General features: G+C 33.7%; 1 protein-coding gene across 1 annotated transcript in view; it reads right to left on the bottom strand.

Moving 5' to 3' along the window:
• Mark1 (MAP/microtubule affinity-regulating kinase 1) overlaps positions 1-18,937 on the bottom strand; it is a 108,630-nt gene that overhangs the window by 45,839 nt on the left and 43,854 nt on the right. The window contains exons 3-6 of the mRNA XM_013014988.1: positions 15,273-15,476; positions 13,517-13,570; positions 4,310-4,358; positions 3,749-3,814 (exon numbers count right to left, since the gene is read on the bottom strand). Of these exons, the coding sequence (XP_012870442.1) occupies positions 3,749-3,814; positions 4,310-4,358; positions 13,517-13,570; positions 15,273-15,476 (373 nt within the window). The remainder of the gene's footprint in view (positions 1-3,748; positions 3,815-4,309; positions 4,359-13,516; positions 13,571-15,272; positions 15,477-18,937) is intronic.

Raw genomic sequence — 18,937 nt, 5'->3', positions numbered from 1 at the left:
AATTGATTTCTTTTTCTTCCTACACTAACTACATTTATTCTCATTCTATCATAACACTTTAGTAGTTAACCACAAATTACATGTATCTCTACTACCCGAAATGAACTACATTACTTGAACATCATTGTCATATCTGTACTGTATTGTACCAAAAAAAATACAAAGTGGGTAGGTAATAAACACATGTTGAAATAATTTTAAAATAACCAGAAGCTGTACAAAATTTCTAGTGGGCCTATTTTTTATATGTCTTAATAGATTTTTTTCATTTTTCTTTTTTTTTTTTTTTTTGGTCCAGTTGTGGGGCCTGAACTCTGGGCCTGAGTGCTGTCCCTCAGCTCTTCAGCTCAAGGCTAGCACTCTACCACTTGAGCCACAGCGCCACTTCCAGCTTTTTTTTTCTTTTTGCTTATATGGTGCTGAGGAATCGAACCCAGGGCCTCAGGCATGCAAGGCAAGCGCTCTACCACTGAGCCAACTTCCCAGCCTGATTTTTTTTCATTTTTATCTAGTTAGTAACAGTTCAGAAAAAACTTTTTAAGTCTTAAAAATATTTCAGTGTAAGGAAGGTATTTGTGTCCTTATAATCTGCAGCATACACATACATATGCATATTTAAATTCACAACATAGTTTTAAAAGCTGGTTGTAAATTCAGGCTTCAGAATCACACCAATTTTGCTATGAATCCTTGTTTACTAGGAGACATTAAGGTAAGTTCAATTTAATAGCACTCAGTCTACCTACAACTTACGTGGCTGCAATGAGGGCTAATAAATAATATGTGTGCTTGGTACCAGGACTAGTGCATATTAAGACCTAATGAATGATTTATATTTATACTCAAGTATACAGATATATTACATATATAGATGCAATATCCATCTGATATAAGAACAATATTAAAAATGAAATGTGTAATAAATATGTCAGATGAAACTAATATATCTACAATGCTGAATGGGATATATTACAAGCATACTTGAGTGATTTAGTGGGGATGATGGGAACGGAGAAATGAATGCATGCACTAGCTGATTCAAGAACAGTTAATTCTAGATATGTGTTAATACTTGTTAATTCCAGATAACCTACTATAGTGAATTCTAGATACAGGAGTTTTAGATGAGTAAGATATATATATATATATATCTAATATATATTTAAAACTTAGGATATACTCTTAGGTTATGCCTAGAATGCTCATACTCCAGATATTTATAGCACCAAATCCTTCACATATCATATATTGTTTATGTAGGGTTCAATTCCCCAACTATAATGTAATCTTGAGGGCAGAGCTTTATCTTTGCTCACTCCTGGTATTCCCAGACTATTACTTTGCAAGCATTTAATAAACGTTGTTTGCATGAATGAGAAAAGGAGTGAACACACCATACCTTACTAGCCCTGGCACCTTTTTAACTGGCTCCTTTGGATTAAACGTGGTTCAAAAATGTAAAGGATTTTCCTGACTTTCTTTTTTTTTAATTTTATTTTATTTTATTTGTGAACATACTGTACAGAGGGGTTACAATTGCATGGGCAGGATAATGCGTACATTTCTTCCAAGCATTGCAGCCTCCTCCTTTGTTTACCCTTCCCATTTTCCTGACTTTCTAATCACTGAAAAATCATTGCTTCATTAGTGAAACAGGAGTCCACTGATCAACAAGTTTGGGAAGGTAGCAGGTGTCTGACTCAGTTCCTGTTCCTACTAGATTTCTAGTGCATATATCACATTCAGTCTTAAACTAGCTAGAAATACCAGAGGGAAAACGCTGAAGTGTTTTATTTTCCAGAGTTGCCTTCCCATTTCTTGCCTTAAAAGGCAAGAAAAACTCTAGATTTACTCCCACAAAACCATGATTTTTTTTATTAGAGAACAACTGGCAAAACCACACACACACACACACACACACACACACACACACACACACACACACACTTTACCTATTTTCAGGAATCAAAATTGAATGAAAACCAGCTTTGGGGCATTTTGGGTTTTTAAAACAGAAGTCCAGTATCATTCCTTTTTTCTCCTCCTCATTGCTCCTTTCAATTATGCTACCGAAGGAGGGCAGTGACAGTGCTGCTTGCTCTTCTCTTCTAGCCATCACCTCCCTTCTTTAGCCCCAATACAGTTTACTGTACTTCTTGCCATTAACTGACCTTCAGTCAATTTATACATTAACACAGTCTTGGGATAGACCATTATGAAAGCAGGAAGGTACCTATGGATTTTTAGCAGCCTGTAATTTCTCATATAGAAAATATATCTAGCCCCTTTCTCTAGAAGTTTTTATCAGTAAAACTAGTAAGAGTCTTGCTGAACTAAAATTAATATTCAAGGTTTCCAATCTGATAGACTTGTATGAAAACCTAATTGCAGGATAGGAAAATAAAATACTTCATTATTTGCTATTTTGGAGTTGGTAGATCTATATTTTATGTGAATTTATACACCTACATATTTTTAACTAATCTATAATAATTAATCCCATAGGTTTTCAGGTCAAGTTAAAAAAAAACCCTACACTGAATATTTTCAAAGTGAAAAGAAGTTTTGCAAGCAAGTCTTATTAAAAAATTTAATCTGCATGAACAACTGAAAAGCAACTAAATATATTCAATGTAATGTAAAGCTTTTTATAAATCCAAAGACCATATTAAATGTAAAATTTAGCTGCTATAGATGAGGCTAAATCTTCTTTATTCCATTTTACATAAAATCTGCTTCATCATGGAAATCTTTCAACCTTATTAGCTAAAATAGGTTCAATATTAAATTCAACACTGAGGTTTTCCATTTATTATCAAAAAGGTAAAAAATCAGCCAAATAATTTTAGCAGTACCCTTTTTCAACTGCTTAAATTCTCTAAGTATTGAACTGTGCCTTTAAGTATTCATTTTTACTTTTTATTTTATTTAAATTATATTTTTATTATCATTAAAGTTATACAAAGAGGTTGTGATTCAACAAGTCAGTTTATCACTACTATGTACCTTGATCAATATCATCCCTTTTTCATTCTCCCCTATAAAGTATTCCTTTTTATTCTTAAATGATTTATCACCTCCATAAAGTTTAAATACTTTTCTGAGAAAATAACATTAACTTTAAGTCAATGGCCCACTAATTAAAATGAAGCACAAAAATAAAAGTGATGCTCTATAAAGTTGCAGAATTGTTATTTAAAATGTTAAAATCATGCATGAAAATCACTATACTATATTAATCCATATATGTGTATGTATAAAATCTTACCTAGGACTACATCCTTATAACTTAGTCCTCTAATTTATAAAATATACAGATTGATATGTGTTTAAGTTGAAACATTTCATGGATTATACTAAAAATAAATGCATCCTGTAAATCTGTCATAAATGAACAAATGTGGAATGAACATCTGACCTAAAACTTACTTTTACTGTACACTTTGTTTAATATAATCTACATTTGAGATTCTCTGTTTATAGACAAGAGCTCCAAACCACATTATTATGACATTTAAAATATATTTAAATAAGCAAATTAAAACAAATGATAAAATTAAGTCTTAAGAAGTCCTAACTTATTTTTACATAAAGCAAAATTCTATTTAATCCTTAAGATATAATTTAGAGACATTTTAATAAAACCATATATTGATTTTTAATATTAAAGATATGTCATAGTAAACCACTAGGCATTATTAAATTTATATCTTATCAAAAAGAACTTTCCAATTTTGTTCACTCTTACCCCCACTTGCATATTCCATGACTAAATAGAGGGTCTTTTCTGTTTCAATGACTTCAAACAATTTCACTGAAAAAAAATAAGATGTAATTTTATAATCACAAGCACAGAAGGATGAGAATATACTTTAGTAAATCTTAGGTATCAGTAAGCCATAGAAAACTGAAGCATTTTAATTTCAAATTCACAAAGGTTCTCAAGAGTTATTACTCCTATGGGAGAAAACAATTTACCAACTTACCATGAAGTGATTTGGAAACAACTTCTTGTGTTAAAAAAATTTGAGACTGAAAGTTTGAATTATAATAACAGGCAAAAAATTTAAACCCTAGAAGTAGAATTTTAATCAAAGCTTAAAGTAGGACTATGATATAACAATATATTGTAAAGTGTCAAATAATCCTTAGTACAGAAACAAAAAACTATATTTATAAAATACAGATTAAAAACTGATCACAAAACTACAGTTGAAACTACTACAAATAACAACATTAGTAACTATAAACAAGATTTTTTTAAATCTTGTGTTTACTTTGTCACTAAGTGCACACATAAATTTCATACCTATATTAGGATGATTCAAGATCTTCATTATTCTTACTTCTCGAAACAACTGTTAAAGAAAACAAGTAGACAGATTTTTGTTTTTGTTTTATATTTCAAAAACAAGCCTCAAGCAGAAAGCCAAATAAGACTTTTATCTGAAAAAAGTAAGCTGCTTACAAAACCCTGTAAGATTCTGTCAACCCTTCATAATAAGCTATGCAACTTAGAACAATAATCTGACTTCGCAGAGACTGGGTTTCTAAAAGAATTTTGACTAGATGAACTCAAATGATTCTGTTCTTGTGTATATATGAACATGCTATACATAATGAAATGTACACTTTACTCAATAACTCTTTATAACTACAGACATAAGAAGAGCACTGTGGAAATGAAGCTAAATGATCCTTCATATGAGCCTCACTCAGAAACAACCTTCCTTACGTATCCAATGTTTTAGACATCTCTCTTTTGGTTCATCAGACATTTTAAAGAAAGATTTGGGAGCAATTTTTGATAGGTCTGCAGAGTAACAAATCTAATGAAAATGAAAACACAACCTACCAGAACCTTTGGGATACAGCAAAGGCAGTTCTAAGAGGAAAGTTTATAGCTATGGGCACCTAAATCAATAAAACAGAGAGATCTCATATTAATACCCTAATGATGCACCTCAAGCTCTTAGAAAAACAAGACAAGCCAAACCCATAAGTAGTAGTAGATGGAAAGAAATAATAAAATTTAGGGCAAAATCCATGAAGTGGAGACTTCAAAAACCGTTCAAAGAATCAACAAAATAAGAAGCTGGTTCTTCAAAAAGATAAACAAAATTGATAGACCCTCAGTCAACCTGACCAAAAGGAAAAATCACCCAAACAAATAAATTAGGGATGAAAAGGGATACCACAACAAATGCAGTGAGATCTAGAACAGTATAAGAAAATACTTCCCAAATATTTATTCAAAAAACTAGAAAATCAAGTAAAAATCGATGTAGGTAACCTCAATCTACCAAAAATTGTGCCAAGAGGATATAAATTAAACAGATCTGTAATAAGTAATGATTCTGAAACAGCAATAGTCTCCCAACAAAGAAGAGTACAAAGCAACAGATTTACAACTGGACTACAAGATATATAAAGAATTAACACTAATATTTTTCAAATGTTTTCATGAAATAGAAGGGGAAGGATTACTGTCAAACTCATTCTATGAAGCCAACATTACACTGATACCAAAATTGGATAGGAAAACAATCTCTTTGATGAACAGATGCAAACTCAAAAGAATACTTGCTAACCAAATTCAGTAACTAATGAAAAAAATTGTATACCACAGTGACGCTGGTTTCAAAACCAGGATGCAAGTTTGGTTTGATATACACAGAACAGCAATGTAATACAGCATATAAAAAAGAATCAAGTACAGGGCTGGGAAGGTGGCTCAGTGGTAGAGTGCTTGCCTTGCATGCCTGAGGCCCTGGGTTCGATTCCTCAGCACCACATAAGCAGAAAAAGCTGGACGTGGCGCTGTGGCTCAAGTGGTAGAGTGCTAGCCTTGAGCTAAAGAGCTCAGGCTCAGAGTTCAGGCCTCATGACCCTCAGGAAAAAAAAAGAAGGAAAAAGAAAGAATCAAGTACAAGAATCACATGATCATCTCTCTATAGATACAGAAAAGGCATTTTAAGTGCTAGAAAATCTAGGAATAGAATTAATATAATAAAGGATTATATATGACAGCCCTTACATCCAAGGTACAGAATGGTGAAAATCTGAAACTATTTTCTCTAAAATCAGGAACAAGAAAAGGATGTCCACTCTCTTCAATCTACTCAATATATTACTGGAATTCCAAGCCAGTGCAATAAGACAAGAGAAAGATAGTAAAAGGGATCCAAATAGGGAAAGGAGAAGTCAATCAATCCTATTTGTAGATAAGGTGATCCAGTATCTAAAATATCCTAGAGACCCCACCCCGAATCTCCTAGAGCTGATAAACACCTTCAGCAAAAGCAAAGTACCAGGATATAAAACTAACAAAATTAATAGCTTTTCTATTTACCAATAATGAGCAGATGGGAGAGGGAAATTAGGAGAACAATTCCAGTCATAATAGCCTTAAAAATACTTAGAAATAAATCTATCCTCTACAACAAAACTGTAATACTTAAAAAAAATTAAAGAAGACACAACTAGGCAATAAGACTTGTACATGGATTGGCAGAATTAATGTCTTCAAAATGGCCATATTGCAAAGGCAATCTATAATTTCAATATAACAACCATGGAAATTCCAATGTCATTCTTTGTAGAGGTAAAGAAAACCAAAAATTCATATTGAACCACAAAAGGCTCTGAAGAGTCAGAGCAATTCTAAAGAAACAAAAAAAATGCTGGAGGTATTATAATTCCAGATGTTCAACTTTACTATAGTAACAAAATCAGCTTGGTACTGTCACAAATACAGACCCAATAACCAAGGGACTAGTCTAGAAGATCCATAAGGGAACCTTTATTTCTTCCTCTACCTAAATTTTGACAAAGGAGCCAAAAAAGCCTCTTCAACTAATGGTGTTAAGAAAACTGGACATCCATATGCAGAAGACTAAAAATGGGTACTGCCTGTCACCTGGTACTAATATCAATTCAAAGTGTATTTAAAACCTCAGACTGAAATTACTACAGGAAAGGGTGGGAGAAGCAGTAGAACTTATTGTTATAGGCAGACACTTCCTGAATAAAATTCTCGGAGCTCTGGTAATGGGAGAAAGAATTGACAAGATTACATCAAACTAAAAGGCTTCTTCACAGTTAAGGATATAGTTACTAAGCTGAAGAGTCAACCTACAGAATGGTAGAACTTTACCAGTTACACATCTGATGAAGTTCTAATTACCAGAATATACCAAACCCCAAAGTCAATAATCCAAATCAATAAATGGGCAAAGGAGCTAAATAGACTTTCTGAAGAAGTAAAAAGGCCAATAAATAGATGATGAATGTTCAGTGTCCTTGGCCATAAAGGAAATGCAAATCCAAACTACCGTGAGATTCCACCTCACTTTAGTCAGAATGAAAACAATAACAAATGCTTATAAGGATGTAGGGAAGAAGGGATGCTAATACACTGTTAGTGGGAGTCTAAATTAGATAGCATGGATATTTCTCAAAGAGACTAAAAATAGAAGAACTGTACTCTATGATCCAGCAATACCAGTCTTGGACAATTATCTAAAAGATTACAAGGCAGGATACAATAAAGACACCTGCACACTCAGGTTCATTGTACTACTATTTACAATAGGCAAGGTATATGGGAGCCGCCTAGATGCCCTACAACTGAAGAATGGATCAAGAAATTATGGTATGTGTGTGTGTGTGCATGTGTGTGTGTGTGTGTACACAAATCCCATATAGATGGGGGGGAATGATGGAAGAGATGACTCTGACCAAGATATATTATGTACATAAATTCACATGTTAAGTACATACATATGTCTATGTATATATTTATACAATGAAATATAATCCATATATCAGGAAGGTTATTATTATGCCATCTGCACAGAGATGAATGGACCTGGAAAAAATCATATTAAATGATGTAAGCCAGGCTCAGAGACAAAAGGCACATGTTTTCTTTTATATGTACAAGTTAGATGTAAATTATAAACCTATCTGAAAATACATACAGGGCCATATTCATTCATATGATCAAACGGACTAAAGGATGCTATATATAGGAGTGAGATCCCATGATTTAGGCCCTTGAAAAAATCAACAGGTAGTTCATTAAAATGAATTCTAGAGATCTAGAACATGTCTGACTTTAAGGTAGGTAGGGTCTTAAGTTGAATGGTAGATGAATAGAAAGAGGAATGCTGGGTGAATACAACCATAACACTCACTGTAATTACATGAAAACTGAACTAAGAAACACAAGGAAAAGAGTAAGGATGGAATAGATATGGGGAGAAAAATGATGGAAGAGGATCAGCATGTTAAACGGCAATCTTTTTGTACAACTATTTGAAAAACATAAATTTTATAGAAAAAAAGCTGGGTATTGGTGACATGCCTATAAACCTAGCTCCCCAGGATTCTGAAACCAAAAAGCAGGAAGTGGAACTGTGATTCAAGTGGTAGGACATTACCCTTGAGCAGAACTCTCAGGGATGGTGCCCAGGCCCTAAGTTTAAGCCCAAGACCACCATACAAAAAATTTAGATATAACAGGAAGTTACTTGAAATATGAATGTTAAAATTACTTTCAAAAAGCATGATTTAGCATTTTTTCCATCTTTTTCTAACTTCAATAGGTATTAAGATTCAAAAATCAATTTATTTAAGAACAAGTGATATTAAGAACTAGTGATATTAAGACCTAGTAAATGTTAAAACATATATTTTATCTTCCAGAGGCCGAAGGTACATGAGTACTCAAAAGAACATGAAAAGATGGTCAAGGTTTTTAATCACTAGGGAAATATAATAAATGAAATCCACAATGAGATACAAGTAGTATCCCATTGTCAAACAAAACAAAACAAACCTACATTATTGAGCTTACTGGACTACACAGTTCAAAGACAGGACTGTTAACTTGAAAGATACAAGTAAATATATCCTTAGTATACTCTGGATATTCTTCCTCTGGAAGGTATTTTTTACATTCGAATGAGTCATTTGTATGTTAAACATGCTCTGTAACATGTTGTTATGCACTTTCTTCGATAACTAAGGGCAAACAACTTTCAGATTTTTAGTCAGTGAACTGTGTGAAACAGTTTGATCTCAGACAACCGTTACCCTAACCTCAACACTGTTCATATTTAAGACACATAAATATTAACATCTCTTTTTTCAAATAGTACCTGGAATACTTTTTCTTCAAAACCTATCAAGTTTCAATATGAAAAGTATTATTTCCCACTGACTTCTTATATGGTATGTTAAAGAAATAAACTCATTTATGACTTTATAATAATCTTTATTTTCAAAACTTTGTCTAAAACTAAAGGTCAGAAACATTGCTAAGCATTCATTTCACAGAGAATAAATACACATTAGATATAATCATTTATTCACATAATATCTTTCTGTAGAATATCAAAAGGAAAGAAAGAGGGAGTAAGGGAATCTAGTTCAGTATTACTGATTCTAAGTCTACAACCCAGATCAGAAAGTACTAATTGTCTTCTCACTTAGGCTTTCATAACAACTGGTCAGCATTTTGCACTCAGGGTCTACAAACATGACAAGTACTGCATGAAAGAATTGCTCAGCACATGTGACTCTGTTCTACTATAATGGGAAATGTTGGACAAAACATGCCTCTAAATGTACTGATATTTCAACATATGTCCATCAGAGGCATCTATGAAGAAATAACACTTAAGAGCTTGTTTTGTTCTCTCCTTGGTCAAAATAATCGCTAATAATTTCTGCAATTGGCTTTGTCAGTTTGGTTTCCTGATAAAATTGCTAAGAGATCTTGAACTCTGAAAACAGCTTCTGTGCTTGTGTTTTCCTCTCTATTTAAAGTGAACAAATAATTCAACATGACAGAGATTGTTCCGCAATAGTTGGAAGTTTTAGTTGCCTATCTGCGAGTTCTTTGACAATTATGTGGGAAGTAACATTCGTGTACATGACTTAGGCCGCTAAGACGTGGCATCCATTTAATAAAATCTGAGATGTCAGTTACTGAAAGGCTTACACTTCCTCTGTTGATGCAAATATCACTATCCTAACACAGAGACTCATATCCTATATAACTTTAATGCAACAATCATGTTATTTAACACAATTATGAATTGCAGTGGTCTTACTCTTATTTTTTATATTTTATTTATTTAGGAATTTATTTTGAGATGCACTCTTCACTATGTTGTGCAGGCTAGGCAGAAATTCATGACCAGTAGGAAGTGCCTCAAACTTCTGAGTAACTGAGATTACAGACATGTGCCACTATGCCTAATCCTTGTTTTCATTTGCATTACAGGTTTTGCTATTCAGGCATCACTCCTGAGCCATAGAGCCATTTCTGAATTCTGGAAATACAATGTAACGCAGTAAAATAAAAATGTAAATCAATAAAAGCAATAATACACAGGAGATACAAAAGTGTTTGCGGAAATTTTGTCATCTATGCATAATGTGCCCCAAGTTTCAAAAGGAGTGAAATTTCTGAAAAAAAAAGTCTTAAGTTGGAAGTGTATAAATTATGAACAAAATTAAGTCATTCTTCTGCTTTTCTTTCAACAGCACTACTCTGCCCTAAAAGACCCCCAAGGATCACTACAGACCATCCTCAAAAGCATGAACACATAAGGTGAGACTTGTGCTTCAAATGCTTTTTGTTTTGGACTGAGGGTTTGAACTTAGGGCCTTCAACTTTCTAGGGAGGTGCTTTATTGCTGAGCCACAGCTCTAGTCCTTTTTTGAAATTGTTTTTAAGCTAGGATCTTAGTTCCTGCCCAGGCTTATGGTTAGACCTTAATCTACCCATTTCATTTTAGGTTTCACATCACTGCTAGGATAACACTACCAAATATGGTATGAACACTACCAAATCCAGTTTCTTCCTCAGAAACAGTGTCTCACAAACTTTTTTTTTTAACCCAAGGGGGTTTGGTAATATTTCCTAGAGATAAATTACATATGGAAAAGTATGAAAGAGGGTGATAGTTTAAATGTAAACCAAAACAGAGTGAGATTTAACCAAGCATTTCTGAAGGTGAGTTTAAAGTGAATTCTTAGCATTCTATTGGTATCTGTCTTTTAACAGAGGCCTGGAGACATATGTTAGCATTTTTTTTAACCTGTAGAACTTTAACAATGTGAGGGAAAAACAAATGAATTGCATTTCATTCCACTATTTATTTTTTAAAATATGTCTGGCTGGAAGATGCTACTGACAAACTAGATATGGCCAAATGTTGAATGTTCTATAATGATGGAAACTCATCAAGCCATGATCTATTTTTCCCCATAAAACTTTACCAGCAAGAAAATAAATGAGCACAATGGCAAATTATCTAAACAACAACATAGGAAGTGTGGTGGCTACATTTAGTAGTCCTCTGCTTTTATTTTCACACTTTAAAGAAAAAAAGTTGTACCACTCTTTGAATGTCTGTTTGGAAAATCAGTATTTTATCAGTAAAGACTAGCAAAATCTATAACCAAGTACTGACCATCAATCAGCAAGTAAATCTTCTGGTTATTTTGATAAATAAAGCAACATTCAGTTTCATATTCACATGTTTGAACAGGTAAAACTATTGTTAAATGGTTTTCTCTGAGTCTTCTTGGGAAAGACACAATGGAGGTCATGCTACAGCACATCCCAGTCACAAGTCCTACCTGTCATCATTCCATTTACCAAAGGAACCAGTGCTTACTGAAGCATAAAGCATAAAACCTACTAGCCCACTGACAAGACCAGACCACTGGTTATACTTAGGCACTTAATTTGGTGAGCAAAATTCTGAGGCTATAGCCTAGTTAAAAATAGGCATCTCTGGGAAATTCATCAGCCTGGTGACGATGTCTTTTTGTCATTCTATCACATCGATGCATCATGATTAGCTGGAAGACTTGATGCTAGGAGGAAAGGCTTTCTCTCACAGAGACCCATAATATATCTCACCTTCACAGAAAAAGAAGAATCCAGCAAACCTCTCATGTTTTCACTGAGCAGAAATATCAGTGCTATGAAACATTACATTGGTTGGCAATTTAAAAGGAATCTCAGGAAAGAACAGAGATAGATCTCTAAGGAGAAATATATAAAAATATACTAAGTTACCTGGCATTGAGTCAAGTGAGAACAAAGTTTTGATATCACAAATGCAACATTAGTTAGAATCACAGCAAATGCAACCACACCAGACTAAAAATTCTTATAAGATTCTGTTAGGAATCCAAATTCATTTAAATATGTAATTACAATCCTATTATATTTTAATAAAATAATAATGTATATTATCTCAATATATACAAACTTAGCATTCATGGTCTAATCCACTAAATCATTTGCTCATTAAAATGCTAAGAACATATTTCTGAGAAAGTTTTCCCATTGAAGGAACGAATGACGTTGCAAGAAACAGGTCTGGTTTACCATATTTTACATCCTAAATGCTTTTTTCCTACCCATACGTTTATAGTTTCACACCTTGAGGGAAGAGCCAAGTTGTTTACTGTGAATTACTTGAAAGACAAATCTTGTGAAAAAGAAGGTTAGCCAAGTAAATCAATAAAATAAAACCTATGTACATACAATATTGACTCATAGCTAGATGGGTTTTTTTGAGGGGCAAGCAGTACTGGGTTTAAACTCAGGGCCTTGCTAACCAGACTCTCTGCCACATGGGTCATGCCTCCAAACTTGTTTGTATCTGTTATTATTAAGGAAGGATCTCACATTATGCCCAGGATGGCTTGGGCCGTGATTCACCCATTTCTACTTCCCCACACTGATCAAATGATATGTTTGCCACTGCTTGCCTTACAGCTGAGATAACAGGCTTGGGCCACTGTGTGGAGTCTTACCAACTTGTTCTTTATGTCTGGGATGGCCTCAGATCACAATCTCAAATCACTGGCTCCCAAAGAGAAGATTTTTAATTTAAAAAGATCCTAAATATTTTTGAAATATTAGACATAAAGTTTTATTCTACTAAATTAATAGACAAAGTGTTTCTATATGGGCATAGAGTCGGATAAAGCCATGAAAGTATTTCAAAATCTGAAATACTCTGGTTCTGCAGAAGATATTTTTCAGTCATAACATTGTTTTGTGTCATGTCTTTGCTTCACATGCTAATGAAATATAGTAACTAATAAAAAATGTCAGGTGAAGCCTGGAACAGGTAGCTTGTATCTCTAATCCTACCTACTCAGGAGGCTGATATCTGAGGATCACAGTTCAAAACCAACCTGAGCAGGAAAGTCTGTAAGACTTTATCTTCAACTAACCAATAAAAAAAGCTAGAAATGGAGCTGTGGCTCAAGTGGTAGAGTGCTATCCTTGAGCAGAAAAGGTCAGGGACAGCGCCCATGCCCTGAGTTCAAGCCCTAAGACCGATACACACACAAAAAAGTATCAGGTGACTGACTTTATATAGCAGTACATATTAATAACAAACATTGTCATCTACATAATAGCATTATATATAAACAATAACAAATATTCTATTTACTTTATTAACTTAAATACCTTTTGTAGACTGGTAGGATTTAGCTGAGTTTTGTCTATTATTTTCACAGCGACCTGAAAGAAAAGAATTATTAAACATTTTAAGACATATATTCCCCTAAACAAAAACAAAATAAACATTTTTTATTTCTTAATATATTGTTTAGCTCTATTTGAGTGTTCACATAAGTAGAAAGTAAAATTTTAATAACTGGGCAGCTTTAGAATATATTCTACCTGTCCTGCCTTTACCCTCTCTGATTCTGTGTCAATAAAATTCCAAATTTCCCCTTTTAATGTAACATTATCCTGTATCTTACTCATGATCTTGATAAGCAAACAATATGAGGAAGTGGCTTATTAACTTGTAGTTCACGGAAATAAAATTGTTTACAAAGACAGAGTAGATACTTATAGCAAGAAAAAAGGGATTCTAATATCCTTGAATGTTCTTGCCTGTGTAGCATGTCTGAACAGCTCACCAGGAGTAGAATAAATAGAAAGGACTAAATTTATTGAGAAATAACAATGATCATACATACAGGATAAGGTAAAACTTACTAAAAACTTTTTATGGTTGAGATTTAAAAGAAAAAAAGAAGAATGTCCTAATCAGATCCTTGTTGAATCTTTTTTTTTGGTCAGTCATGGAGCTTGAATTCTGGGCCTGGGAACTGTCCCTGAGGCTCTTCAGCTCAAGTTGAGCGCTCTACCACTTAAGCCACAGAGCCACTTCTAGTTTTCTGGTGGTTTATTGGAGATAAGAGTCTCACGGACTTTCCTGCCCAGGCTGGCTTTGAACTGCAATCCTCAGATCTCAGCCTCCTGAGTAGCTAGGATTACAGATATGAGCCACTGGCACCTGGCTCCTAGTTGAATCTTTACTTAAAATGATGGGTGTGTTTAAATGGCTTTAACTCCAATATGCAGACATAAATTTATAATGTACCCATGTGCAAATATACATTTTTTTTGCTACTTAAGTACAATTAGTTAAAACACATATGTGGGAGGCAAAGATAGGAGAATCAAGATTTAAAACCAGTCTGAGCCCCAAGAGCAAGACTCCATATCAACAAATAAGCTTGTAGTGATAGTACAAATCAGTAATTTCAATTGCAATTTTGATTTACAAAGGTAGACTGTGGTCTGAATCCAGTGTGGGGTGTGTGGGGTGGGGGGGGGCAGGGAGAACAGCACATAAAACCCCATTTGAAAAATAACTAAAGCAACAGAGCTAGAAGTGGGGCTCAAAAAAAGAGAAAGAAATGAAAAGAAAGAGAGAGAGGGAAGGGGGAAGAGAGGGAGGAAAGATTTTACAAATCCTGTTATCACTGGAGAAAATCATCTATACAGCAATACTTGTCTGATGCAGCTTCTAAACAAATAAAAATTAGTGGGTGATTTTCTATATGTTGATGCCTTAGCTTAAGCAGTAATGAAAAAACTGATTACAGCCTTATTCCTGAGGTAGGGTAGCAATAGTAATCAGAAATGTTTATCACTGAAACCAAACAAAAGGTAAGCTGAGGAAAGTTAACCTCTAAGCTCACCTCATCTATTAGAGATGTTAACATGTAGGAATATTTCTTTTCTAAATGTTGAAAGGTTAACTTTTATGCCTCCAATCATCTGACCCTGAATGTTCCAATACATATATTTCAGCATTCAGAGTATTACAAAGGGTCATTTCCTCCCCAACCTCAGCCATAAGAAAGCTTTTCACAAGACTTTGGAAAGGTCGAGGCAGGTATTAAAAGGCATCATAAACACTTACCTCTCTACCAGTTAGAACATGCCTAGCCAATTTTACTTTGGCAAAATTTCCCTTCCCTATTGTTTTTTGTAAACGGTAATTTCCAATGTGAGGCTGTTCATCTGTTGCTGATGTAATGGAGTTTCGACACCGGGGGATGTTCTGTCTGCTACTGGATTTGGTAGGCTGAATGTGTGGTTCAGTATATCCATCCACAGATGTATGCTAGGAAAAAAGTTACAAAATTTCACTGTTAATTAAATTACAAAAGAAAATTACAAAGACTAATATTTTCATTAACAGTTCATCTTTAATGAAAGTACTGTGCATTATACAATTTTTAAAGTCTGAGCATTCTCTTTAGAATTTCACCTTAACTCCAACTCCCCTTATTGGGTAGTACAATTATGTAAAATAAATGTTACATATAACTTTAGGTAAATGCTTTACTTTGGTAAAAAGTATAAATGGAGCTGGGGCCAGTAACTCACACTGTAATCCTAGCTACTCAGGAGACTTCGATCTGAGGACTGCAGTTCAAAGCCAGCCCAGGCAGAAAAGTCCCCATTGAGACTCTTATCTCAAACCGGGAAGTGGCACTGTAGCTTAAAGTGGTAGAGCACTAGCCTTGAGCAAAAAGGGCTCATGGACAGTGCCCATGCCCTGAATTCAAGCTCCATGACTGACTATATATCTATATATCTATCTCTATCTATCTCTCTATCTAGATAGAGAGATAAATAGGTAGATAGATAGACAGACAGATAGATATTTAAAAGTATTTCTTTTGACCAACATCATCTGGGAACTTGTCAGAAGTGTAAATTCCTCAGTCTCATTTAAGACTTGCTAAATAGGAAACTTTGGGGACAAAATGCAGCAATCCGTGTGTTCTTTAACAATTTCTCCGGGTGATTCTGGTACATGCCAAAGTTTGAAAACTATTGCAATAAACAATGTAAAATGTAAATACATATTGGGCCAGGAGTGTGGCTGAGTGGCCTATATATGTAATAGATATAGTGCAATGAAACTCCTTTATGCAATTAATTTTGCTAGTAAAACTTTATTTTTAAAAAACTTGAAAGTTATTAACTAGCTTTTCAAATGTTTCTTGAACCTGGGTGCAAACAAGAGATTTTAGACAATTTTTTTAAAGAGTTAATAGGCCATTATTATACTTCCCACAAATGGCCTTTTCTCCATCTGATGCTGATGTTTCCACCTCTCAAGATTTAATATAAATATCTCAAGATTTAATATTAATATCTTCTCCACAAAGCTTCTGTCTCTTCTGCTGCTCCCTTTATATCTAGTAAATAGGTGGTGAAGGTACAGTACAATTGGGCACACTCATTGATCAGAATGAAAATGGATGCAATTTAATGTAAAGGAAGTGGGAGATATCAAGAAAGGGGGCAGAGAATGTAGGTCTTCAGTGGAAGACCACAGACTTAGCCAGCACAAGATGGGCTTAATCCCTGCACCAAAATTTCTTCAATTCTTGAACTAGAAATTTACTTCTGATGACTTATATTACAGACATAACTACAGGTCAGGTGAGCCTAAAAATGAATGTATATCCAGGTATTCACAACAATATTGTTTGTAACAGCAAAAGATAGAATAAGCATAAATGTCTATCAACAGGAAACTGTTCCCCTAATGACTTTACAGTATTTAGTAAGTTCACTATGTACATATTGTGTATCTTACCCAAATTAAATCCAATGAGTTGCATTATTTAGAATCAAACTCCAATATTTATTATTACAGAAGCAGTTAGAAATATATATGATACTATATATATATATATGTATATATATATATACATATACATGTATATTTGAGGCTATCTCAAAGAAGCAATAACAACAACAAAAAAATCTGAGCAGAGCTTTGCATAACTTTGGCATATAACTTCTTCAGACTCAAAATTAATTTTAAGTTGGGGGAAATACAGTATAATAAAGAATGGAATTACAACCCCATTCTTCAAATTCTAAATTGAATAAAAAGTGATAAAGTGAATAGTTTCAGAGTACTCTTACTAATAAGCCCTACGTAGAAGGGATTACCACTGGTTACAGAGACAGATTACAGAAGAAAGAAGATCATCTTACTTTTCTCCAACTTAACTTCCTAACTGGTACAAAAGAATGCAAGTCTGCACTTTCTGGAAAGCAAAACAGGCCAGAATCCAAGGAGCATTTCTTTATAGATAGATGCAATCTGACATTTAGTGAAATGGTTCTAAGAACTGTTCTAAGAAAATAGGTTACTTGAGGCCTTCTACACCAACTAGCACCAGTCTCTATCCCCTTACCACTCATCACGTTGCTCCAGCTGCTCGAGAACAGAAAAGAGATTGTGACTCTTTAACACTTAGACCATCTAACTGTCAGCTCAACTTCTATTTCTACTTAATGAGGAGGTAAATCAAGGAGAATCCACCCACAGCATTCTTGAGCAAATAGCAAATCTAGATAACGTTTCTCATTCAAAGAATGTACTGCATAGAAAATATTCCTACTTGATCCCAATGTATAGTACTGAGAGGAGAAGGAGAGGGACTAGATGAAAAAAAATATCATTATGGAAGAATTACTCAAGGAAGTAGGAAAGACAAACACTTTAGATAAACCTACTCTACTACATATATACAACATTTGCTAGTATTTGCAAAAAGAAACAGTAAAAGGATAAACTGAAAATTAGGAAAGAGGAGGAAAGACAGAGAGGTAACACATTTCCCTGAATGCATATTGTTACATTATATAAGCTTCAACTCAGAAATCAGGTAAATGCTTTAAACATTAAAAAAATAAAAACTGAAGTTAAAAATAGTATTTTTTATTGTGAAAATACAGTACAGAGGGGTTACAATTACATGAGCAAGGTAATGAGTACATTTCTTATCAAGCATTGTTGCCTCCTCCTTTGTTTCCCCTTCTCATCCTTTCCCATCTCCCCTAAAAATAATCTTGAGACATCTAAAATAAAATGGAACAAATGAGCTAGATATCAAATTGATGATATAATTAGAAATAAAAAATTTATCCTTAGTGCAATATATCTTTAGGTAAAGAAATTTATTCGACAGCCTTATTAGTGGTATTTTTATTTTAGGCTATATTTTATATGTGAATCTATATATATATATATATAAAGCAAATAAATATATGTATAAAGCAAGTAATTATACAATTATAAAAATTGTTACTATAAAACCAAAATTAAAATCTTATGATACTAAACTTGAAGTATAACCATTGAACATAAACCACATTTTTACTTTAACAAAGTGCCTACCTCCTGCAAATGCCCTATTACACAGTAGGGTAACTGGATGGCAACAATTGGTTCTATATTTCAAAATAGGGAACATAGAGGATTATGAGAGCTCCCAACACAAGGAAATAACAAATATGTAAGATGCTGGATATATCAATTACCATGAGATGATCATTATATGCTGTAAATATACACATATACTGTATCTATGTATTATATATTCACATACATAGACATTCCTAAATATATCCCCCCTCTATATATGTGAATGAATACCAAACTATACCCCCAAAATACAAAAATTATCATGGCAATTTAAAATTTTATAGTATTTTTTAAAATCTAAGGCCAGTTCCTAATTCTGTTCATGAAAAGGGCCTAGAAACACAGGG

Source organism: Dipodomys ordii, unplaced genomic scaffold (genome assembly GCF_000151885.1).
Source record: "Dipodomys ordii isolate 6190 unplaced genomic scaffold, Dord_2.0 Scaffold26, whole genome shotgun sequence".
NCBI lineage: Eukaryota > Metazoa > Chordata > Mammalia > Rodentia > Heteromyidae > Dipodomys > Dipodomys ordii.
Note: the sequence above shows the minus strand (reverse complement) of the source record. Positions and strands in the feature narration are given on the sequence as shown.